Genomic DNA, 25602 nt, shown 5'->3' on the forward strand with positions numbered 1-25602 from the left:
GTGAGCTCTGCAGTAGGCTGCACCAGAAGTTCATCTTGCTTATGGAGCACTGGCTAGTGCATCCATATTACTGCAAATCTAGTAACTGTGTGTCCAACTCTCTATTGTGCAGGAACCACCCAGAGAACTGGCTCCTAGTGTATAGGGACCATCCTCCCTTTTATGGGCTCTTGACACACTACCTTTATACAGAGATACCAGGCTTAGCCATCAGAAACAGAAAGTAGGGAGGGACTTCAAGGGGCACCTGGTACAAGCTTCTTACACAGATGCAGGATTTGCTATTTCTTAATCAACCGAGACAACTGCCTATCTAGTCTCTTACTGAAAACCTCCAGTGAACTTGTTCCACTTTTCTACAGTGAGGACGTTTTTCCTAGGAATAGATATGAATCTGCTCTGCTGCAATCCACTGCCCTGTGTCCTGGTCTTTGTGGCAAGGGAAATGGCTGGAAAGGAAGGTTAAGGATTTGCCTGTATGAGAGATGTGAACTACTTACCATATATTTAACTTATGTTAAACACAGTTTTGCTCTTACATTACAGCTCCACTAGGTGGAAAAGTGGTGCTAGCTAGCCTGCATTAAAATTCTGGTGTTGATTAGGCAGCTCTAATTTTAACATTAGTTAGTGGTTTAGATAAAGCCTAGGACTAAATCCTATTTTATCTTTACATAGCTACATGGCACTAACATAGCAGCATGACTGCAAATTTTGAAACTTATATACAGTTTATATTTTATTTCCATCTGTGATAAAGTAAAATCATAATGGTATGCATGTAATGGCTGTAAGTAAACTGGAGGCCCCTACTTCTAATGGCTTTTCTGTAACCTACATTTACTGTTCATTAGATAAATAGCCATGGGTTAGTTTCTGCTCCATTAAGGTCAGGGCCTGAACCCAGCCCTGCTCTTTTAGGGTGGTGTCCCTTTCACTGAGGTACCTTCCTTGTGGCTTGCTCTGTTCCTCTTCACCCCACATGTATTCCCCTTCTGACTGGGCAGTGGGCCAGCTTCAGGAGAAGGACTAGAGGGACTCTAGGTAATGTTTTGCTGGGAAATGGGAGACATAGGTTCAAACACTCTCTGAGTGAGGGAGGCTACAATCCAGGTCTACTGCTGTCTGGCTAAATGCCCTAAACACTAGGTATTGGGCTAAAAGGTAGGAGGGCCCTCCTCTTCCTGTGTTATACTCTTCCTTGTCTTCATTTTTCTCCAACTAAAGTTTCAGGATCTGTGCAGGGTTATGCATGTTCCTGAGTAAGTCCATCCTGCCCCAAAGCGTGTATGGTTAAGAGTGCAGTCTTCTAAACATAGATTAAAGGTAATGTGTCTTCTCTGCACTGGACTTAAAAAAACATGCTATCATTCTGTATATATAAAGGACTTAGTCCGTCTGTCTGTCTGCGTGTCCATAACGCTTTTTAAGGGTGCTGGGAGCCCGGCATGGCAGGGAGGGCAGAGAGAGGGGCCAGCTGAGGAAAAGCGGGAGCTGGGCTCCCATGCCATCAAGAACGCCGTGCAAATGAATCGCAAGAGGAGGCTGCTGTGAGAAGGCAATTAAATACAGAATGTAATCGAGAAAGTCATGCAAATGAGTGCCAAGAAAATGCCACTGTGAGAAGACAATTAGACGCACAAAGCCATCAAGGAAGTTGCCATCAAGAAAGTTGCCATTCATCCGTCATTCTTGACGGGCAATTCGCTAGTCACATTATAAGTCTTAGTCCACACAAAACCAATACAGACAAGATCACATTTAACATCAAGAAAATTAAAACACATTTTCTAATATGATACACTTTCTCCATTATAGACAAGCCCTTCGTGTTTGTTGAAGTTTTACCCTTCTAAGCTGTAAGTTTGGACTTCAAAGAGCATTCAGTCATTTCTTTCCTATTACCTCAAAACCTTGCACACACTCAAGCATTTTAATTTTTTAAGGTGTCATGGTTTTGATCAAAGCAAAGGATGGAATAAGAATATGGGAAAATGTAGGGAATAACCTAAAATCCTTACCGATTAAATGAAAATACTACGTTCTCCATCAAAAGCACTAGCACCAGTTACTTACAGAGATGTGCAGAATTTTTCCACTTTTGTGTATTTTCTTTCCTTGTACAGAGCCACTTCTGGTCACTATGCATGGATCTGCTTCTGAGCTCTTGTCCTTTACCGTGCCTTTTGCAAGGTCTCCAAATAGTTTAAGAATAAAACCAGTTCTTTCCCTTTTCAGTCCAAATATAAAAAAGTCAAGATTTCCCATGCTTTCAGAATCTTTTTTTCTAAGGAAAAAAAGTGTGAAGGCAACATGATGCTAAGAATCCTATATGTTAACAGTCTGCTTAAGGAAATTTCTTTGGATGTCATTAATATATCTCAAATTAAATCCAGACCTCAAAAAGCAGGTACAGTTCCTACTGCTGACAACAAAAACTACTGTATTTTCTTGCATACAACATGCCTTTCCCTCAAAACCAGCCTCCGAAAACTAATATGTGTGTACTAGTCAAGGAAGCTGTTTTCTTTGGTGGAAAAGAAACAAGCTTGGAGACACTTCAAGGCATGCAGCTGCCAAAATGGATGCCACTTGCATCTGGCTCAGCAAGCTGAAAGGGCAGAGAATCCTATGTTAGTCTTCTCACAACTGTAGCCACTGGATAAGCACTGGTGCTAGCAAGTGAGCTGCTGGTACTATCTTGATTGGGCTTGTGATATGGAGACAACACTTTATTTACAGGAACTTGCGTAAAGAACTACTTACAGTATGGAACTAACAGTGTTGCTACTATCTTTGCAAAGGTCTGTGGCCTAACACTGTGCAACAGAATAAGACCTCCTGGAAACATAGTGTGTCTAGGAAATGTGGCATTCCAAAAGCCAGTCTGGGTGGGACAGCTTACACCAGGACATGTAAGTCGCCTTACCCAGGCTGTTTTCTGGGACACCACATTTCCTAAACCGTCTGTTCCCAAGAGCAGCTTACAGCTAGTTATGATTCTGGAAAAAAAAATTATCTATATTCTGCCTTTCCAAAAAAAGTCCGTGTTTTATTTGGGGGGATGTTGTATGCAAGAAAATGCAATATGTTCAATTCCAGGACTGAACTGGACACATTACACATGGTTGAGTGGGGGACCTGCACAGGAGTGAGCAAAATGTAGCTCACAGGCCACATCTGGCCTGTGGAGGGACTTTGTCTGGTCCATGGCAGGTCCCTTGGTTCTGTCTGGCCCAGGATGCCTGTGGTGCATCCTGCAGCCCCCTGAGCATACAGTGGGGCTGGGGCAGCTCCGCAGTTGGACTGCCTTTCTAGGCAGCCCAAGTGGTAGCAGCTCCTTCTAGCGGCTGCCACTGCTGGCCCCCGCCCCGTGTTACTGGCGGGGACCCATGTGCACAGCCCTGACCCTGACCTGCCCTGCCCTGCATCTGCTCCAGACTTGGCCCGGCAGACCAGACCAGCTCTGGACCAGCCAGAGCCCGTGTGCACAGGCCTGCCCCTAATTTGCCCAGCCGTGCTGAGCAGTGGCAGCAGCAGCTGGACAGAAGCTGCTGCTTGGCATGGGGTAAAGGTGGCCCCTCCCCCTCACTGCTGCCAGGCCCTTCTTGTTGCAGCCACCCAGAGCCCATGCCCAGGCTGCTGCGCAGTTCCTCTGCACTGTCACTGCTGCCCCACTGGACAGCCTGGAGGTGGTGGCAGGGGCGGTAGAAAGGAGCGGCAGGGCAGCCTTGGTACGGGCTCCAGGTGGCTGCAGCAGGAAGGGCCCAGCAGCAGCAAGGTGGGGGCACTTCCCTCTGGGCCCAGCAGCAGCTTCTGCCCAGCCACTGCTCAATGTGGCCAGGAGAGTCTGGAGCAGGCACAGAGCAGGCCAGGATGGGGCTGTGTGTGTGGGTTCTGGCTGGTTTGGAGCTGGTCTGCTCTGCCGGGCTGAGTCCAGAGCAGGCACGGGGCAGGCTGGGGGTGGGGCTGTGAGTGTAGATCCCTGCCAGTAGCATGGGGCTGGGACCAGTGGTGGTGTGAGCCAGAAGAAACCACTGCCACCGCCTGGGCTGCCTAGAAATATGAAGTGGGCCAGGGTCAGGGCTGCAGCTGTGTGCTGTTGGCAGTGGCGGGGAGGAGCCACAGGGCGCATGGGCTTCAGGCTGCTGCGGGGGGGAGAGGGGCGGGCAGGGGTGATGGTGGTTTAGGGGCACAAATCCTTTCCCTCAGCTGCACTTGCGGCTCCTCAAGTCATGAGACAAGATGGGAAACATTTTCAACTCCTGGCTTAGTTTATAACAGTTTTAGCCAAAAGACTCTATTTGTTTGTTAGCTATTTTATGTGTGTTTTTACATTGTACAGAGTTAATTTTACTATTTTTCATATTCTGACAGTTTCTTCTAATGTATACATAGGCCTTTTATAGGGCAGTAGAAGAAACGATGATGTATAAAAATAAGGGAATTTGATTGTAAAGCCCTAATAATTGGCAGGGAGTTTCAAAGGCAAGGATAGTATCTGAAACCACTGTTAGGTCAACTTTCAAGAGCAACCAGATTTCCAGCTGACTGCATTTTTATAAATGTACAACCCAAAGCCCTATGCTCACAGTTGAAAACCACCCAAAAATTTTTAATGACTATCTGCAAGCTTTTTACTGACAGCCTACTTCTTTTACTGACATGTTCATTACTGATATTACTGTTTTACATAATGCAAATGTAACTCTTCTGCCAGGCCCTGCCCTGCAGCCACGCCCTAGTTAGAAGGGCTGGGTTCAAATTTAGGGTTTGTCAGTAAAAAGTTTGCAGTAACAAATATTTTCTTTCACTGGCAACCCTGCTTAACTGAAGCAATGATTTTACACTGTACTCCCCAACCCCCAGCCAGGACCCCCTACTCACTCCCAAACCCTGAAGTCCCCGACTCCACCCTGCACCCCCAGCTGTGTCCCTCTCAGCACCACTCTCCCACTATTCCAGCATCAACTCCCAGAGAAGCCTACCTGCAACCCAGCAGTATAACTGGGACACAGCAGCGGCAGCACACAGCTGATTGCTGATGATACTGTAACCAGGCTTATTCTACAACTATTGTGAAAAACTGTTTCTTTGCTAGTGAAGGTGGGATAAAATTGTTCTCAGAACAATATTTAATTCGGATTGATTCAAAGTCTCAGGCAGGGGCTTTGTAACCATACTGAAAATTATTAGTCTCATCTACACTAGCAATCAAACCATTTTGGTTCCAGGAAAAGGAGCCAAAGTAAAATTCCAAGTCATTGTCATTACTTTTTTGTAGTGTTAGCCCTATCCAAAAAAAACCACTTAAAATGAACCTGCATTAACATGACAGGGACTTAAACACACACTTCAGTGCTCTGTTGAATTGGACCTTGTGACAGCTTTTCTCCTTTTAAAGCTATTCTGAAGTTTGCAGAGGCTTATTTGTAGCTGCTCATTTGCTTCATCCAACTGCTTCTCTTGAACTAAGCAATTGCTAATATCTCACTGTTATATGAATTGAATGTAGGTTTATTTTAGTATTTAGATTTGCCATTCTTATGCTCTAATTTTTGGCTGACTGCTTTTTTTTTGTTCATCCTCCTGTGAAAGATTACATTTTGAGCCCTCTCACCATACAGATTTCCCTTGCTTTATGCTGCACATGTGTTCCTGGAAAATGGCGCATAACTCGAATTCACATAAAGGGAACACACTTTACATTGTAACAAATAGGGATACGTTCCAAGATCCCAACTGTACTGACCCCCAGACCCATTTCTACCATTTTTACATGACAATTTCGGTACTCACAAACAGCAGACAGTACACACAAGCATAGGGCAGTGGTGAACGTTACCATAATGGGGATGGCAACTACAGAAACACGTGTCACAGACAATGAGTGAGGAGCACAGATCCACACAGGAGACAACAGTTTGGTGTGCATCGTTCCCACAATGCACCGCACAAAGCAGCTGACTGCAGGCTTCCACCACACCAATCGCATAAGAGTGAATTTACCTTGCATATAACAAATTTTTGGTATAAAAAAGGTCATCGCATAAGAGCGAATTCACACATACAAAACCTGCATAAAGTGAGGGAAAGGTGTACTCAATTAACATGTTCCACTATAAGTAGTGGGATTTAAAAACCTCACTGAATATCTTTACATTCTTCAAAATGCTCTTGAAGATAGTGAATTGGAGGCAGACAAGTCTGTTTAATTATAAAACTTATCTGAGTCACTACACTAATACACTAATTTTCTCCTTTACCTACCTCATCACTTAGGGGTTTTTTGTTCAGGAAAAAGATAACACAGTAAGAGTTAAGACTCAAGGACTCATGGTGGAACTAGATATGTACACAATTCCTCAAACAGCTTCTTGACAACAAATTTGATGACAACAATATGCTTATCCTGACTCCGCCACAGAGATACAGTAACTTTCTTAACAACATGGTACTGTGAAAAGATACATTTGATAAGGGAAAATATGACTTATTTCATACAACACTGAGCCATGTACTGGTTGTCAACCATATAGTACCGCATGGTAGTCATACTGGAGGGAAGGACGGATACTTGTATCTATTTATTTATAATGACACACTGAGAATGAGGAAAACAGATTACTTTTTAATTCAAGCGCTTCTCCAGTATACTTCATGATCCTTCTTATACCACAAAGGAAAATTTAAGAGTCACCGCCAAACAACTAAACTGATACTGATATCTGTGCTCTGACAAAGCTTTCATAATGTAGGACAAACCAACATTATTCATTCATTATTCAGTAGCAGATTCATTCAGTGAAAGGTTTGGATTACATTATCTTATCTGTTTAAGGCTCAGCCTTAGGTGTACACACTTAGTTGGACATTTGAACAATCCCTTGTAACAGGGAACCCTATCCCTGTTACTAGGAGACAGGGTGGTCCCTTTAAATCCAGAACCTTCCAGTCACGGCCAGCTGGTCAAGTAGAGGTTAAGGCTCAAGCCCTGCCATCTGGTCAGGTGATAGGAAGAAGGAGGCCAAGATCCTACAAATGGCAAGTGGAGAGGGCCAGAGGGGCAGCAGGGAGGGGGAGTCACAATGACCATGGTGCTGCGGCTGCAGTCTCTGTCCGAAGACTATGCTATGCTGAGAGCCATCTTCATGAACATCTAAAGTAAGCAGGAATGTTGCCTCTCTTGTTTCTGTATTATCATTTTTCCATTCTATGGTCTTAGAAGCCTATGTTTTATTAAAACCAGTGGTTTGCGTGAGGCTGTTCGGGGAAGGAGGCGGCCTCAGTGGGGGCCCACTGCAGTGTGGGGACCCCAGCGCCAGAGAGGGTGCAATATTTGGGGGTGAGCTGACCCCAGCACCAGAGAGGACACAGGAGCCCGAGTGAGTTTTTTTTGAGAGCTAGAGCCTGGGAGTCAAACCCTGATTAGTGGGATTTTTTTGACTGACAGGCCTAGCTAGAGAGAGAAGGGGTAGGCCCACAGTGGCTGAAACCCCAACATAAAGAGGAATTTACAAATACCATCTGCAAGGCTTGGGCTGCAGTGTAGGGGAGGAATGGAGCTGCAGATAGCGCCCCCTAGCATCGGGGGCATATAATGGGCAGCCTCCCACTTAATTAACAACAATGAACTAACAACAAGGTGTGGCAGGAGAGAAGGCGGGCGGTTGGCCCATAACAGGAGGGTGGGGCCACCAGTAGATGGACCCTGAGCAGGTCCCCACTTCCCCCGTTATAATGGTGCATTGGCCAGAAACTTTTCATACAGCAGTATGCATCATAGGATGTTGGTTCACCCATATGAGGGAAAGAACCCTTGGGTACATAAAGAAACCAGGAAAATGAGAGCACGCTAGCCCCAGACCCAGAGCCACAGCAGCAAGTCTTGGAGTGGCTACGCCAAATAATACAAGGCCTACAGGATCAAGCTGCAAGACAACAGGCACTGTTAGCCAACATGACTGGTAACATCCACCCATGATCAATGACCCAGGTGTGTGGCTATGGGGGCAGAGTTGATTCTGAGGTGGGAGATGAGCCACCCGCATTGACAGTGGAAGTGACAATGGAGGGAAAAAAGGTACGGGCTATGCTGGACTCAGGCTCATTGCAGACCACGGCATGCAGCGATGTGTTACCGGCAAGAGAGGGAAGTAGCAGACCATGTAATTGTGCGATGCTGGCGCGGGGATTCCATCAAAGTCGACGCAGTGGGGGTCATCCTGCAAGTAGGCGATAGGACCTGCCAGATGCTAGTTGGGGTCGCTGAGCACTTACCCTGCCCAGTAGTACTGGGCTGTGACTGGCCAGAGTTATTGACAGAGATAGCCAGTGTGAGGCGAAAGGAGGAGATTGAGATGAGAGAAAGTTGCTGTTGGAGGCCCTGGGAGACTAGAAAGCCTGAGGCTAGATGAGAAGATGATCCGAGGGCTGAGGGATTTGCAGGTAAAACCAAACAGCCTCCTCCCGAAGAGGCCGAACAAGAGGTGGATATTACAAATTTGTGGGAGGATGAACATTTCCAGTTGGAGTAAAGTCGGGAGGCAGATTTTCGGTATGCTTTGCAGGAACACCTGGCTCAATGAAATGGTGAGGTATTATGACCAGAGCTGATAAAGACAACACCGAGGTTTGAGGTAAGAAATGACCTCCTGTACCGAATTGAGCAAGAGAAGCCTCAAGGAGGGGAGGTCGTACAGTTGCTGATACCTCGGCGGTATCAACGGGCTCTACTGAAGGTGGCTCATGAGCTCCCTATGGGCGGACATTTGGGCAGGGACAAAACAGAAGCCCACATTCGGGCAAGATTTTTTCGGCTAGGACTGTTGGGAGAAGTGGCAAGGTATTGCGCTTCATGTCCCGTGTGCCAAAAAGTGAACCCAAGGCACCCTCCAAAAGCTCCTTTAATTCTGATGCCCTTGATAGAGGTTCCCTTTGAGTGGGTGGCAGTGGACATCTACCCCGAGCAGGCTCCCCTGTTACATTCCTCCTTAAGCTTGTTATTCAAACTGAGTCCTTCACTTCCACTAAAATTTACACAAAAAATACCATATTTTGATACTCTAGTATATATATCACAAAACTGCCAATCTCTTCTCATCCACATTAAAAGGACAGTTCAGAGATTTTTCTCCAGCCTTTGGGCACTTACACACATGCAGGGAGGCTGCTTGGACATGCTGTAAATCCAGCACATCAGAGCAGACTCAATTAAATGAGTCTGCTGGAGCGTGGAAATTAATGTGCTCCAGCAGCCTCCAGCATCACGTGTATCAGTGGCCCTGCACTGAAAAATGGCAGCAGGGCGCTTTGAACTAAAACTTGTCAAATGAGCTTTACTTCATAGCGCCCTGCTGCCATTTTTCAGCACGGGGATGGTGATGCACATGATTCTCAGGCACTTTTAATTAGCACAGCTCACTAATTAAAGTGCCCAAACCCCTCCCTCTCCCTGAATCCCAGAGCATCCCTATAAGTGCCCTTTGTTTACACTGAATTAAGTATTTGTCTACATGTGCTGAAAATAATATAAATTAGTTGACATTCCCCTACCTGATTTGCTTCCCCTCTCGAACATCATACAAAGAAAAGAAGACATCTGTGTCCTCTCCAATTGTATTATAGGTGAAGCTCTTTAGACTAAGGAAGAAATGATGAGGTATTGGCATACGGCAAGCTTCCCCATGACGCTGGCGAATTGTATCCACCTGAATTTAAAAAACAAAAATAAGTTTTATTTTCTTCATAAATAAGAGGAATATAACTCCAACACCAGAGGTATATAGTTCTTCCTTCTCTATGATACAGAAGCTTAGTCTCAAATTAAATCCTATGAAAAAAGACATATGAAAAACAAGTTTTCTGATTTTTTCTACCTCTGTTTTTCATTTTTTGGAAACAGATAATAAACTCAATGTGTAAAGTTACCAAGATGAAATCTATATTCCTACCCATCAAAAAGCCCAAATCAATCCTAGTTTTCAGTCATGCTAGATAATACAGTTACTAACAAAGAGTATAATAGGGTGATGTTAGAGTTCTTCTTGTCAACTTGCATTCTTAGCCAGTATTAGAAACCTGCCGAAATGCTGACTTTTTCTAGCAGCTGAAGAATCTTTACCACTCTGCAAAGAAGAGATATAAAACTGGTTTTTGTGGTTTGGAAAGTTCTTGAAATCAAGAAAAGAGCAGCCTCTCTAAGGAAACTCTAGAAACATCTGACTTTATGAGTAGAATACAGATTAAGCCAAGACTTATCTTTTATTATTGATAAACCCCAAGTAACCCATACTTCGGGATTAAATACACTGTGACCAACTGACATCAGTATGAAAGGAATGACAAATATGTGTACAATACCTCAATTCTGATCTGATATTGTTTTTAAATCTGGAACTCCCTTCCCCTGGAGGCCCAAAAGTGCCCAAGCCTGGCCATCTTTTAGCAGGTGGGTTTAAGCTAAGGCATTCTTTAGGGAACTATTTTATTCTTGTGTTTTATTTTATTAGTTTTAGCGTTAGGCTCCCTCTACATGAGATGGTGAAGGTGTGATTGGATCGAATGCATGATCCAGACAATCACATCTCCTGCCATACCACACACATATGGCAGAAGGCACGATTATGGGCTCGCTCATTAAATCCAATTGTGCTTTAGTGCTGGTGCAGAGGGCGCCCAATCCTGGGCAAGAAGCAGGCTCCCATGGCTGGAAGCCCCCTTTGGTGGTGGGGATCTCGGTCCCAGCTGTGCCACACAGGCTGCCGGGACCCAAGGTCTGCAGCAGCACCCCATGTCTGCACAGGCTGAGAGGTCCACAGCTGACTGGACTCTCGGTCCTGGCTGCCTGTGGGGTTCAACTGGGAACAAGAGCCCTGCAACTGATAGGGCTCTTGCTCGTGGCTGCCCATGTGGGGCGCTGTTGCAGAACTCTGGGTCCCAGGTGCCTGTGTGGCAAGCTGGGACCAAAAGCTCCCTCAGCAAAGGCAGCTTTCAGCCATGGGTGCCTGCTTCTTGCCAATTCAGAGGGAGCCCAGAATCAGGCTCCCCCTACACCAGCAATAAGTCTCCCAGCCACGGGGGTGCGTGGAGCATCCCATGGCCAGGAGATCGCAATGGCCGGAAGATCATGGCAGCTACCATCTCCCAGCCACAGACTGCCTATACGGGCAAATTAAAGCTGGAGAGAAACCATCTACACCAGCTACACATTTTTGAACAATAACTTTATAGCTGGTTAGACCTTTTTAAGACACTACAGTTAATTTGCACATGTAGCCAGTTTAAATTTACTGCACAATTACCTTGTTAATTGCACAATAACTATAATGTGTAAAGGGTAAGCGACCCTGAGCCTTTTTGGGGAGGACAACATAGAAATCCATCAAACACAAATATTTTGAACAGGATTAAATATACAAGTGACAAGACGACAACAAATTGATCTCTCTGTGAAGAAATTGTTTCAAAGGTGTTGGGAATATATTTCCTTATAAGAAAAATATTAATATTTTAGCTACTAGATCCACCCTACTTTAAAAGTCACTATCTAAAAGGAAACATTTTCTGGAAGCTACAATAAATCAGGGTATAACACAGCACATGCCTAATTCAATTCACTATGTCTGTTACAAGCCATCATGGTCCTGGGAATTTTGGGAAATGTGTAGTTCTCCAGAAGGATTAAGTGCAGAGGTCTGTGACCAAGAGGGAACCAGGAGACTGCTGAAAGGCGAATTAAATGGGAGTCTCAGGGGGATTAGGGAGCAAGCAGGGAGAAGACCTATGGTGCTGACAGACGTAACAGTTTGCCATGCAATCATCCACTGAAAACTTCTATAGACATGCAGTGACAGAAGTGCACAGCTGCACAGCACTTCAAAAACGCCTGATCAAGCGACATTATATGAGGGTTCAGGTGAAGCTGCTTTAAAGCAAAGCCCCTTCGTTAATCTCTGTCAATGCAGTTGGAAATAAGGCTTGGCTGATGCACCCAAGCTCTGCTCTACATGTTGTCTTCACAGTGGGAGGGGGGAAGGGAGGGGAGTGAATTTGGTCTGGGGGTTGCCCAGCCAGCACTGGACGGTAGGGGGCTCCAATTCACCCCCTGCCCCACTTCAGCACAGCTGGGGAAATCCCACACTGAACTCGCTCCTCTCCCTTCCCCCCTATCCTAAGAGCATTGGAGTTTGGAGAGAGTGCAGAGCTAAAGGACAGACGCTGCAGATTCACAGCCTTTCTCCCCTGATCAACTCCAAAGGGGAGCTGGATTGCACACCTTCCCGATCCAACAACAAATGTCTGTTGAGTCAGTAGGGTCAGTTTAACTCATGATGTCTTCTGTGAAGCGCCGTAAATTAGACTGGGGAGCTGCATGTCTGTCAGGGCCTCTAGATTAGTAGATCTTGCTCATGGGTATCATCGGGGCAGAAGCCCTGGGAACAGCTGGAGTGGAGGAAAAGGAAGCACAAATGTAGGAGAGGGAACCTGAGGAGGAGTAAGGGAAACTTTAACATCCTTGCATGAAACACTTTACATACATTTCAATCAATGTGTAATTGTATTATTTCTTTACAGTTAGATACTTGGTCACAGTCTTTAAAAAAAAAAAAAAAAAAAAGACACAGTGAAGTCTTGCAGCCATTTTACCTGTGATGTGCTCTGCTGGACACTGTGCCTGCTCGATAAATGCTGCAGAGGAAAAAAAAAGAAAAACAACCAAATTAGCTGTTGTTTATTTTACAGGAAACATTTGCACACTCATCCTATACTGAGTTAGAATACTGACTTTAAATATTAATTTTAAAACTTAAAATACTCCTTGTTTTCTTTTCCAGAAATTATTCCTACAATGTGTTGCTGCTTTTTTTTTGTCCCAAGTGTGCCACTGATGACCCATTTGAGATCACAACAGACTTCTTCAGTTTATTTTCATATATCAGAATAATATCAGATATAGAATGATATACAATGTTTAGAAAGGATGGACAGGGAAAGCAAAGACATGTTGCTTTGTATGTTAAGGATGAATAAGTTTGCTCTGAGGTCTGGAACACTGTATGAGATAATACTGCTGAAAGTCTTTGGTAAAGAGAGAGAGAGAGAGAGAGAGAGGGAAGAACAAAAGTGACTTTATGGTGGAGGTCCACTAGAGACCTCCAAGCCAAGAAATTCTGGTTCAGGAAACATTTTTCTCAGTTAACAGAATCATACAAATACAGGACTTAATATTAATATGAGACTTTATATAAGATATCTCTTGGGAAAGTAATAACAGAGGACTAAAGCTTGGGTGCAGACAGAAGTGCAGCTCCCTGCTGTAACTGAGAATGTTTTGCAGGAAGTGTTTGGAGTTATAAACATCTCCTGGAACAAACAGAAGTTCATTGTTGGTTCCAGGAGAGAGGGGAATCTAGCTACTGCCTGCAGCTGATTTCCCCTAGCAACAGCCCCTGCTACCTGCTAGGCTGCAAAGTTTTCAAAATGGGAGGGAGGGAATGGGAGGTCGTTCTAAGGGTTCCTCAGCCAGCTCTGGAAGGTGGGGTGGGTGAACTGGAGCCCCTCCCTGTATCAGGGGGGCTCCAATACACCTGTCCCACCCTCCAGCAGGGGCTGAAACCCCCCCCAGACCAAACCCCCTCTGCTCCCTTTCCCCCACTTCCATTCTGAAAGCAGCTCAAGGCTGGCAGGCAGGCAGATAGAAGTTACAGAAGACACTTTGTTTTGAAATGTCTTCATCTGACCGGCCATTTTTGAAGCTGTCTGCAGCTGTGTACTTGTGTTTGGTCATGACTACAGACCACTTTCTGCGGCCAGATCAGACAAAAATTGTCACGTCTGTCTGTGCCCCTTATTTTATTTATGTGCCTAAATGATGTATACAGAATGTAGACACTCATGCACAATTCAGCTCTGGACATACAAACCAGCACGTATCCACTAAACATGCTCAGTGGTGTTGTCCTCTGACTGGGCAGGTATTTAGCAACATATGGTCACACAGCTACATGCACATGGCCAGGTAAGTCTTGATATTTTACAAAGACAGAAAACCATAGCTAGATGAGAACTAGAGGTGCGCCGATATATCGGTCCCATATAGGATTGGCACAGATAACAGGAAAATTAGCATTATCAGTGTGGGAGTGCATCTGCTACCTGCCTCTACCTTCCTCAGAGACTTGCCTGCCACAATTAAGAAGATGGAAATAAATCTTATGTTAAACCTTGAGGTGAGTGTAAAGGATGCCAGACCACCCAACGGGAAGCTTTGCAAGTGCTCATTTTATTTAACAAAGTTGCAAACTGTTTGCTCGTGCTAATTAACTCATTAGCGTGAACCAGCTAGATCCCAGCTGGGAGAGATTGCAGCCTCCCAGCTGCTCAGATGTTCGCCATGGGGGGTCCCCACCACTCCCGTTGTGCCAGTTGCCTCTGGAGCTTGGTTCTTGGGGTTCGTGCACCTCAAGGAGGTTTGTCTGGCTGATTGCTGGCCTCTTTAGTCCCCGGATGGAGCTCCTTCCCCCCTCCAATCACGGCAGTTCTGCGCTGCTTCTATCACCCAGTGCCGTCCCAGGGGTTGGAGTGACCAGAGATCACACTATCTACCTTCCCGAGGTCTTGCTGGCTGATCTCCAGCAGCTTAACCCTGAGGTAAGGGCTCCCTCCACATCTTACGAGACCAGGGTTGTCTCTTTGCGTTTCTGTTTGTGGCATCCTTCTAATTCCAGGTAACCTTGCCAAGAACAGTGTCTTCTTCCTCTTCTTCCTTCCAATGCCCTGAGGGCAACGTCTGGTGCCTCATCTTTCCTTTTATGTTTAGCTGTGATCATTATCGCCTTATCTATCCCCAGTGTGTGTGCCTTCATTCCCCTGTTCACCTGTGTTCTGATTTCACTCTTAGTTTCACTCATAGTAACAGGGGCTCAGCTTAAACCCCTGTTACAACCAGCAATCAGCTTTTTTTGGCCAGTGTAGCTAAAAATGTCACCGATAAATGCCATGTACATATGTGCAACCGCAGCATGCACATGGCCAGGAAAGCAGCCTGACAGCTTGGAGAGCAGCCTCCTGCTGGTAGGTCTGTTGGGAGAAAGGGCATGGGGGGGAAGGGGAGGAGATCAATTCCACCCCCACAGTGAGGGAGGGAGCAAGAGAGGGGCAGGCACTGCAGAGCCAGGGTGGTGAATGTGACGCCGCTGGGAGCGGGATGGAGCCAAGGGCAGCTCATCTGGGGGCGGATCCCCACCAGTATACACATCCCCAGGAGAGGCGGGGGGGCATGTGCCCCCCCGCCCGATTTGTGTGCAGGGTGGAGGCAGGCTGTCTCCTCCACCCTTCCCGCCCTGAGCTTAGCCACCCCACTGGGAAGAGGCCAGTGCAGCCCCTAGCTCTGAGCCTACAGCAGGCAGCCTGCCTCCACCCTGTGCACAAATCTGGGGATGGCACATGCCCCCCATGCCTCCCCTGGGGGTACGCTCAGAGGCAGGAAGCTGCCTCCCTTCCACCCCCTCTGAGCTCCCCAGAAAAGCTGTCCATGGTTCTGTCCCACTTCTGGAAGGGTTGCTTTCACCGCCCCTGCCCCCCCCCAGCACACTTACCGGCTGGATGCTGCTTTCCAAGCTGCTGGGCTGCATTCCTGTAAATTGGCTATCAGATTGGTATCAGCTGATATGGCTGGTTAATAATTGGTCATTGGTATCAGTCAAGAAAATCTTTATCAGTGCATGCCTAATGGCTGAGAACCCTCCCTTGTTCTAGCCCGGAGGGGTTTGAACCTGCCTTTCTTGCTTCCCAGAAGAGTGCCAAGTTATGCATTGTCAAGGTGCCTCTCTAGCCTCTCTCTTAAAGCTGACTGAAAGAAGTCAGCAACAATTACTGCAAAGGACGACATTACAAATGGCCTACTAGGAACAGAACAAAAAGTAATATGTTCCAAATACAACAAGGAGCATTTGGGTTAGACCTTAGGAAAATTCTTCTCATGCTAAGGACAGTTTGGTTGCAGAACAGATTACTAAGGGAGGTTGTAGCATCTTCATCATTTGAGATTTTTAATAGCACTTGTACAAATAACTCAGGTGTCTTCTATGGGTTCCAGTACTATGTCTGTTGAAAGTTTGGTATTTGGCTATGGCCTCATCAAAAAAACCTAACCACCAAATTCATATTTGGCTTTGGAGAAATAATATCCTCACTCATATTCCTATAGTAAATGGTTAAAACATCTCATGCTGTTCCCTTCCTCACCTGCAACCCCTCCCCGCCCCCAAACAAAAAAGCAAAAAAATCCAACCCCAAATCAAAAACAGGAAAAGATAAAGATATTCAGTGCAGGATAGCCCAAATGCCAGTCTTACTGCTGAAACAGATTTTTATGTAGTGGCTAAGAGAGAGGCAAAGAGGAGTTTCTTTGGTTCCCTCAGAGAATCTAAAAAAAGACCCCATCAGTAGTGTTCTAAGTCACCTCGGCTTGCAAACAAAGTCAAATGTTTCACACAGGGGATTAAATCCAATCTACTCCGTGGCAAAAATTGTTCAGATTAAGAGTTTTATCAGTTTCTTTAGTAGAAGAGATATTAGATGTGGAAGTTATTATTATTAGTAGTAATAATGTATATAGGGCATACATATATATAAGAAGGTCATAATAGTACAATCATAATAGCCATCTGAATCAAACTCAGAGTATTAGAAATATACCAAATGCTCTGTTATGTTTCTATCCACAGTCAAAATATGGACCTTTAAAGTCACATTGCTTCTAAAGGAAATTTTCTGTAATGTGATTAAGAATTCTACAAACGGGACTAGGGAAAGAAAAGCAAGAACTGATTTCCATTTGTATGATATTTTTACACTAAAAAAAATTAATAAAGATCTCCAATTCTGAATAAGGCAGCCACAGTGAAATTTCTTTGTTCCCTCCATGTTCTCTGCTGTCTTCAAAACAATGCAATCCTATTTCTAAATTGATTTAGCTTCCCTTATTCCATACACAGCAATTTATTGAAGTATAAGCAGTAAAGTTGCATCATATCAATCAAAATTTCTCTTTATCTAACATGATAAACTCCTTTGAGTTTTACTATTTTGTTTAAACAAAAATCAAAGCCAGTGGAAATTAGAGTTAATGAGCTTGAAATGTAAATCCCTGACATCTCTTTAAAGAAATTCTGGTATATTAATAATCTTTTTTAAAAAGGTAAACAGCTGAAACCTGGCTGAAATATAATGAGTAACACTGTTTTCTTCACATCTCAGGTATTCATCCTGCAGGTATCTCAGTGATTCACAAAAAGCAATCAACTTGGAAAAAATGCTAAACAAATATTCAGAAGCTAGACTCAAACCTTTTTGAAATCTGCAAATATCTGCAGAGATCTGTCCTATGCATTTGTTTCTTGCTCCCATTTTTGCTAAATAGCAGTGTTATACTGTTATTTATATGCTGCTGGGCCTGTTCTACTGACTGATATAAATTAAATCCAATGGCAACTCCAGCCATGTGAAAGGATCTGAAAACATGTTTCCAGGATTTTAAAAACTATATAAATAAAAACAAGAACTATTTAGCTTATATCATTTTTAGAGCACATGTATCTTCATATGAAAAAAATAATTTGTTTTTCTTAAAGGAAAAAAAACTCCCACAATTTAAGATGGATTTTTTTCATGCTGAAGTCACTACTGTTTAACTTTCCGATAACTAACCTGAAGGAACAGCCTGAACAAGGCCGAAGGCAAAGTGATTCTGAGAAAAAAAGATGAAAATAATGGTTTACTGTGCAAAAGCTGCAGGGACGATTCAGACATAGACACAGATTTAAATGTTTTGTCTACATACCTCAAGGTACCAGGCATGGCTCGTGAATGCTTAGATGCTGGGACGGATGGAGCGTCCCACAGAAGCGTAGGGTGGTCGCCAGCGTGCTCGGCAGTGGACTCAGAAGTGGACCAGGAGCACTTCTGGTCCACTTCCGGGTCCTCCTTCCACACAAGGTACCCCCACCCCCCACTCAGCGATTGGTGCCCCCTGGGTCTGGTGGGGGGGAGGGGGCCCGGGTTCCCCCCACGGCCAATCGCCGTCCCCTGATTCAGGCCGAATCTGAATCTAAATCTAATACGGCCCGTTTTGCACACCCGTACTTGTTACAGACTACACTTTGAACTGCTCAAATGTTGATCAGTGTTAGCGCTAGCTTGAGCTTGGAGCAGTTACACCCCAAGGCTAAAAACCTCCTCTGACCATCCCCCACCTGCATAGCTGTGACTTGCCACTAGAGGGCTGGTGAGCAGAGGCCTGACTAGGGGCTGCAGCTGTGAGTTACCATTACAGGGCTGGTGAGCCAGGACAGGCTTCTATCCCTGCTTTGGGTCGGGTATATGAGACTTGGGTTTGGGCAGGCAGGCAGGAACCTTAAAGCTGGGGACCAGAGTTAGGGGATGGGGGTGGGGAAGGGCAGTGAAATGAAGGAAGCCAGCCACTGAAAGATAAAATAAAAAGAAAAATAAATAAAGAGGAAGTAAATTAAAGAAGGTCTTGTTTTAATAAACTGGAATTTAAGATAGGGGTATGGGGGTGCTGGTCATGCTTCCTGGTATGGACGGGAAGTGGGAGCAGTGGAGGAAGATGATTTTGGGGGAGCTACTGCCCCTTCCCCAGGAAGAAAGCCCTAGCTCATGGGGACCTGTTCTGGCCCCTTTCCTTGTTCCTCCCCTGTCCCCTGCCTTCCCCCCGACCCCTCTTGGAAATGTCCAAGCTATGCCACCTGGTGAGATGGCTTGTGCTCTGTAAGCTGTCTGCATGGGGCTGCACCCCTGGGGGTGGGCAGGTCGCACCCCCAGGGGTGGGAGGGGGAGTTGGCTTGGTGCTGATACCACCCCCAGAGCAGTAGAGTGCAGGGAGTGGAAAGTTTGTGCCACACAAAACAAGAGGGTGGGAGAGGGGACACAGCAACCTGGGAGGCTGGAGGATTGCAATTTGGGTGGCTCATCTGTGAGGAGTGTTGTCACGGGGGCACTAGGATGCCCCATGCCTGGAGAGAAATTAAGGAGAGCTGCCAATCATCAGGGCAGCTCAGGTGCCGGTTGCTGGGGCAACCAGGCAGGTCATGTGGCCAGAAGGGGGCAGGGCCGGGCCTTTATAAACAGCCCAGGCCGGAACCTAGAGAGCAGTTCCCTTCTGGCAGGACCAGGACCAGGACCAGGACCAGGACCAGGACCAGGACCAGGACCAGGACCAGGACCAGGACCAGGACCAGGACCAGGACCAGGACCAGGACCAGGACCAGGACCAGTTGAGGGTTGCAGCCTGAACATGCTGACCGGCTGCAATGATGCGGGAGAGTGCAAACCCTAAGCAAGGTATGGTTGGAAGCCAGGGTGGCTTGAGGTTTATGCTATGAGCCTGGAGGCTCCTTGTTCTTTATGTTGCAGCCGTTTGGCTCGTGGTTGAGGTACTGTTTGACCGGAGGATCAGGTGAGGCTGTAGGGGTGTGAGGCGGCCTCACAGGAGCTCCCCAATAATCTGGGGGTTCCTGGTGCCCAGCGGGGCACAGCGAGCGGTGCCGGGTGGGCACAGCTGTTTGTGGCAGTGAGGTGCGTGTTGGGGGGGTGTTGACCCCTGCCCTTTGGGGCGAGTCGGGGAGAAGCCCTAGTAGGGCAGGTGACCCAGACGGTGGTCCAGGGGGCCGGCCCCGGGGCGCCGGTTGCGGGACGAGCCCCGGGGTGCCAGAGAGGGTGCTAGAGGGCAAGGGACCTAATAACGTCCAGAGATAACTGCGAGGCTTGGGGCGTGCTGAAGGGGAGGTAGGAGGCACGCATTGCCCATAAGGCTGGGGGTGTTGGAGCACCCCACTGGGAACGGAGGTAACACCAGTGCGATGTCTAAGGTGAAAGTAGGCAGCCTCCCATACTAAACTTTATAACAGCAAAGATGTGGCGGGCGAGTTGAGGGTGCTGGATCACCTTAATTGACACGGCCGGGGGCGCTAGCGAGCTCAAGGCTGCTCGCAGGCCCCACTCCGTGACAAGTGTCCACTCATAAATGGAACACAAGCTCAGTAACACGGATCAGAGGTAAACCTGCTATGGAGTGGCATAACTTTAAGTTGTCTAAAGCCTGCTTAAACTTAGTTTCAGGTGTTACTGTGTGGACAGTCCAGGAGTTAAGAACTCCAGGAGCCCCCTAATAGTAATGTGTAACAAGGTCCTAAGTCTTCCTTTAAACAAAATTATGTTTAAAGGCTTTTAGGTTGTGAAAATAACCTTTTAACTAAGAACTGAATATCACTCAACACCACTGTCTTCTTGAATCTGTAACCTGAAACAATAAGAGGTATGAACTAAGTTATGACCCCAAAACAATCCTGAACAGTAAGCTGTGATCCTGGAAGTTCTTCAGAGATAAGGTGGTGGAGGGAATTATGAGGCTCTTCTGAACCAGTGGAGTTATTCTGTAGGTGCTACTCTAGCGGTATAGTTAAGATGAACCCCAAACTAGAAAAAGAGAATGACCAATGGATCTATACAGTGGCAGATTCATTTTTCCTTCTCTTAAATACCAGCTATGTCACAGCAGGCAGGAATTTCTTAGCAAGCTTGGCTCTGTGGTATATAAGAGGTCCAATCTTTAGCTGCTATTAAAACAATATTAATGGCCACACAAGATGATTTGAGACGGTCATAATCTTTTGTACGTTATCACCTGATTTAGGACAGAATTGAGAAGTCTATTTCATAAGACTAACAGTAATGAGTAATTTTACATTATAAAAGTAGGATTTCTTATGTATTAGCTTGTAAATGCCTGCAGAGGTTAATCTGCCTTCTTGTTAGACTATATAATTACCTATTAATACAGCATTCTGAAATCTGTATAGCTCATGAAGCTTTAAAGAAGTGAAAAAACGTGTGTGGACAAAACCCTAGTATATGACAGATCAGATAGTAGTGCCCCATCTGACAGACTACTATTTGCAACAAAAGGTACTGGACCGACATCACATACATTTTAGAACTATCATTATAATATCTGCAACATAAGTAAAAAGTACTGACTGAAGATGTGGATAAGAGTTTTCTGCTGTTTCTGGTACACTGACATATGACTATAGCAAGGACCGCTCAAGTGTAATGTTATATCTGTTAGTCATGTCTAATGGATTTTGCCTTTTTCAGTGAACCTTATATTCAGAATCTCCTCTACTTCTAATACAGTGATTTATCAACCAAGGTGCCATGGCACTTGGAGGGGTCTTGAGATCCTTCCACGAGTGCTGCAGGGTGCCACACAAATGTGAATCATGTCTACACGCCTAACAGTGCTAACAAGAAAATCCCAGTTTTTACACAAGAATCCATAGTGTTAAAACATTCTGCCCTGTTGTGGTCTTTCTGAGTTCTTTGCAGTAGAAAAATTGCTCTATTATATTTCTGTAGTCAAAAGAATTAAAACTAAAGGCTAATATATTTTTGAGGGATGCCTCAAGACTATCCAGGGGTACCTCAAGTGTAAAAAGGTTGAGAACTACTGTGCCAATACTTCTTTTGCTGCACTCCAGAGGAATGCATCAATAGGGAACAGCATCAAGTGCAACAAAGCAGAAAACCTATTTTATTCTACCAGCTTAGTATTTGAAAACAAGGCCAAAGTTTTTATTGATTTGGTATATACAGTTTATATTTTACTAGAGCTATTCAACATGCTTCCTTTTCCTCTACCCTTTCTTTGCATTCTGCCCAAATGTATAGAAATCAACTTTTCTTTCTGAAAAGGAATGATGAAGATTTTACATAAAACAAATCCAAGGTAATAAAAATAGTAACCATGAGAACATTTATACCACGTCCAGACGAGCAGACATTTGTTTCCCTGGAGACCAGTAACAGCAGTTCACCTTGTGCCTATGCTACTTGTCCCTGGGGAATGTCTATGCCATGCACGCTCTGGCATGTGGAGGTTTCCCCAGGTGGGGTAGGGTAGGCTGGGGCCAGGCATTGTGCTGGGCCCTGCAGCCTTACTTGGGGTTCTGGGGTCCTCGGGGAGCTGCAGTTGTGGTGTTCCTGCAGCTGGGAGCCTGGACAGCAGCTGGAACATGGCTCTAGGCAGCCAGGTTCTGGTTTTGGGTGGCGTGTACTGCTGCCACATACACCATCTTGCTTTTTTTTGCTGTGGGTTTTTTTGACCCCAAGATCTCCCAGTCAACTCCCCTCCTCATGCTGCAAGGTAGCAGCACGGGGAACGCCTGCATGTCTGATGACTGGTGCTGCAGATGGGTCTGCGGCACCATGTACTGCATGTCCATGCTCGTCTGGATGACACATTAGTGAGTAAAAGGAAAAAAGGAAATACCAAATTTTAAACTACAGCCATCTAAACAAATCAAGAAAACAAAGGGAAAGAATAAAATTAACACAAATGTTGTAATATAACCTCAGAGAGAGAGCCTCTTGTCTATTAGAAAAACAGAGATAGAAAAACCAAGAATGTTGTGGCATAAATTCCTCAACCTAGTATAAAACACAGAGGTAAAACACTAAGGGCCAGATCCTGTTCCATGTATTAGGTACCTAAGTCCACCTAGGCCCCAGGTTCAGATAGGATCGAATAAAGTCCCTGAAAAAACATTAACGTGCCAACTTAGTCTTAAGGCTAGGTTGATGGTGTATTACAAAGTCACAAAAAACTGTAAACGGGAGCAGAACCAACCCACCTTTTGAATTGTTTTTCAGCAATTTTAGGAGGGTGGAGGATTAAGGCATTTAAGTGAAACTGAGAGAACAAATGGGTGAATAGGGTCTGGTCCTCACAACAGACAATCCTGACATCAGAATTGACCTGATTTTTCATTTCATATCTACTTTGGACTGAAAATAACTAAAACGTTATGTGACTCTGGAACCTTTATAAGGATAAAGCAGCATCTTACACTCCAAAAGAATATCCATCTCTATTTGTACCAGCTATGTAATGGTAATAAAAGGAAACCAACAGTAAGAGTGGTCAAAAATGTAATTATATTCATATTCTCATTTCCCCCCAAGCATACAATGTAAATAAGAAAATGGAACCCTTTGTAAACTGAAAGAAAAGATTCTCCAAGTCAAAGTTCTTACCATTTTATAAAGGTCTGAGACACTGATCTGATCTGAATCCACCACCTCAAAGTCCTTCCGAGGAACTAGATCCAGGCCCAAATGCCTATGGAGGAGAGATAAAAATAGAACAACTATCAGGACAGTACAATATAATGTGTTTCTTAGTTATCTTCCCTACATGCATTCTCAGAGACAGACACTGGAAACACCAAGATGTATGCCATCCCTCTGGTATCATTAACTAAAAAAAGGAAATAATTTTTCTAAACTAACTCACTAAATAAATAAAAATAAGCAACAAACAAATATTGGCCAGCTGCTGATATGGACTAAACCAGCTGGCATCAATGGATTCACAGAAGCTATAGAAATTTACTTTGGCTAAGGACACGGACACTCTGCAGACAGGCAGTGGGGAAGCCAAGCAACTTGGCCCCTGCCTGCCCCTGCTGCAGCTTTGGGACCTCCCTTCCCCATCTGCCTCTGCTCTCCCTCCTGCCCCTACCCACAACCTCTCTGCCTGTTTCCCCTTCCCCTCCAACTTCTGTTCCTCCCTCCCACCACCCCTCACCCTTCCTCCACATGGCAGGCTCCCCCCCTGTTCTCACCTGGAGCACTGAGCATGGCTCCAGCCCCAGCTCTGTTGCAACCACATGGGCTGCATGCTGCTGCTATAAGCCAGACTAGACCTGGGCTCCATGCCCTAGGCTGCAGCATGCATGGAGCCTGCTGGCATGGAGCAAGGTAAGGGGAAGAGGGAGAAGGCAGGTAGGGGAGCAGCAGCTGCATGCCGGGGGGAATATGTAGGGGTGCAGAGGCAGTGGGGAAGGGGGAAAAGGCAGCAGCTTCATCTATGGACCCAAGCATGAGCAGGTACTGGAGCCAAAGCCACAGCAGCTGCCTGCCCCCCTCCATTGCCCTTGTACTCAATGTTAAGATTAGGGGCTTTTTTCCCCCCATGTGAAATGGGGGAGGGAAAGGAACGGACCTCATCTTATAATTGAGTAAATACAGTATTAGACCATAGGATTAAAATAGAGGATGACCACGCTCCTTTTCTCTTCTGGCAGGTGTGCACGCAGGACAAAATAGAACCCCAAACTCTGAGTAAATGCCAGGTACTTCAGCTTTACCCCTGCATACTTGCTATATAGGCAAGTAAAATGAAATGTGTCATAGCCTTATTGTGATATGGCATGTAGGCAAATTCATTTCATAAAAGATGGGAAGTTTAATGTAAAAAGTAATTTAGAATTAAGGTTCTGCCCAAATCGGATCATAGTAAAGTAGGGTTTGAAGGGAGTGCATAAACTCATCTGGTTCAACCCGCTGCTCTAGAAAGGATTGTCCCTGACTATAAACCACCCCAGCTAAGTATCTGCCTTACTTGCTTCTACAGTCTCCATCCCTGGAAGATTATAAAATTTCTCTACATAGCCTTTTCCAGTGCTTGACAACCCTCATAGTCAGAAGTTCCTCCTAATCGCCAACCTCAATTTCCTCTGCTACATCCTGAGGTCATTGCCCCTCAAGTAAATTCAGCGAGTTCTTTCAATAAATGAAGGAACAAAGAATGCAACCATAGAAAGCCCGATTCATAGATGTAGAGTCGGAAGGGGCCTTGTAGATCTTCTAGTCCAACCCCCTGCCCTGGGCAGAAGAGAAAACGGGGCTCAAATGACCCCCGCTAGGTAATCATCAAGCCTCCTCTTAAAGACCCCCAAGGTAGGAGCCAACAGCACTTCCTTTGGAAGTTGGTTCCAGATCCTAGCCGCCCTGACAGTGAAATAGTGCCTTCTAATGTCTAGTCTAAACCTACCCTCTAACAACTTATGCCATTATTCCTTGTTACTGCAGGAGGCACTCAGGGGAACAAGGACTCTCTCAAACCCAGCTGGTCCTCCCAGTAAGTCTACAGACAGCCACCAGGTCCCCCCCTTAGCCTTCTCTTGCAAAGGCTGAACAGGTTCAGGTCCTGTAGCCTCTCCTCGTAGGGTCTGCCTTGCTGTCCCCAGATCATGTGAGTGGCCCTCCTATTCAACAAGTCATGTAGTCTATGGGAAGGAGAAAATAGAAAAAATCCTTTTCTTCCCATTTTAAGGTATGATCTGCTAACAAATATATCACATTGTTTTAGTGTAGTATAATTGTGCATTAAAAGGCGTATATATGCAGGGAGCGTCTAAAGTCTCATGCAGCTATATTCCCAATGTTAACACTCTCTAAATATTTAGGGTTTGGGTTTTGGTTTTAGCTTTCTAATTTCTTTCTTTTTTAAAGATAACTAAACAGGTAAAAAATATAAGACGACGTATTCCGGTAAGTACTTGTTCAAAACCCTACTCCCTCAAAATAAGTTAGTTTACGCTAAACATTTTCAACTCAAAAGAAAATTGGCTTTTCACATCCATTCAGCATAGGGCTCAGGGACTGTAAAGCAGATGGCTAGCTGCCAAAGGCTCCCTAAGTGTAGAAGACAGTTCTGGGCAGAGGTGAGGATGG

The 25602-nt window shown here is 45.4% G+C and overlaps 1 protein-coding gene across 10 annotated transcripts in view; it reads right to left on the reverse strand.

The window, feature by feature from the left end:
* The window catches only part of DOCK3 (dedicator of cytokinesis 3), a 632225-nt gene that overhangs the window by 276162 nt on the left and 330461 nt on the right, over positions 1 to 25602 (reverse strand). For all 10 annotated transcript variants that reach the window (XM_090021446.1, XM_090021452.1, XM_090021451.1 and 7 more), the window contains exons 7-9: positions 23119 to 23203; positions 12649 to 12690; positions 9556 to 9710 (exon numbers count right to left, since the gene is read on the reverse strand). In XM_090021446.1, coding sequence (XP_089877572.1) covers positions 9556 to 9710; positions 12649 to 12690; positions 23119 to 23203 — 282 coding nt within the window. The remainder of the gene's footprint in view (positions 1 to 9555; positions 9711 to 12648; positions 12691 to 23118; positions 23204 to 25602) is intronic.

The sequence above is a fragment of the Crocodylus siamensis genome, chromosome 11 (assembly GCF_052110815.1).
Source record: "Crocodylus siamensis isolate JL-2025a chromosome 11, ASM5211081v1, whole genome shotgun sequence".
NCBI classification, from domain to species: domain Eukaryota; kingdom Metazoa; phylum Chordata; order Crocodylia; family Crocodylidae; genus Crocodylus; species Crocodylus siamensis.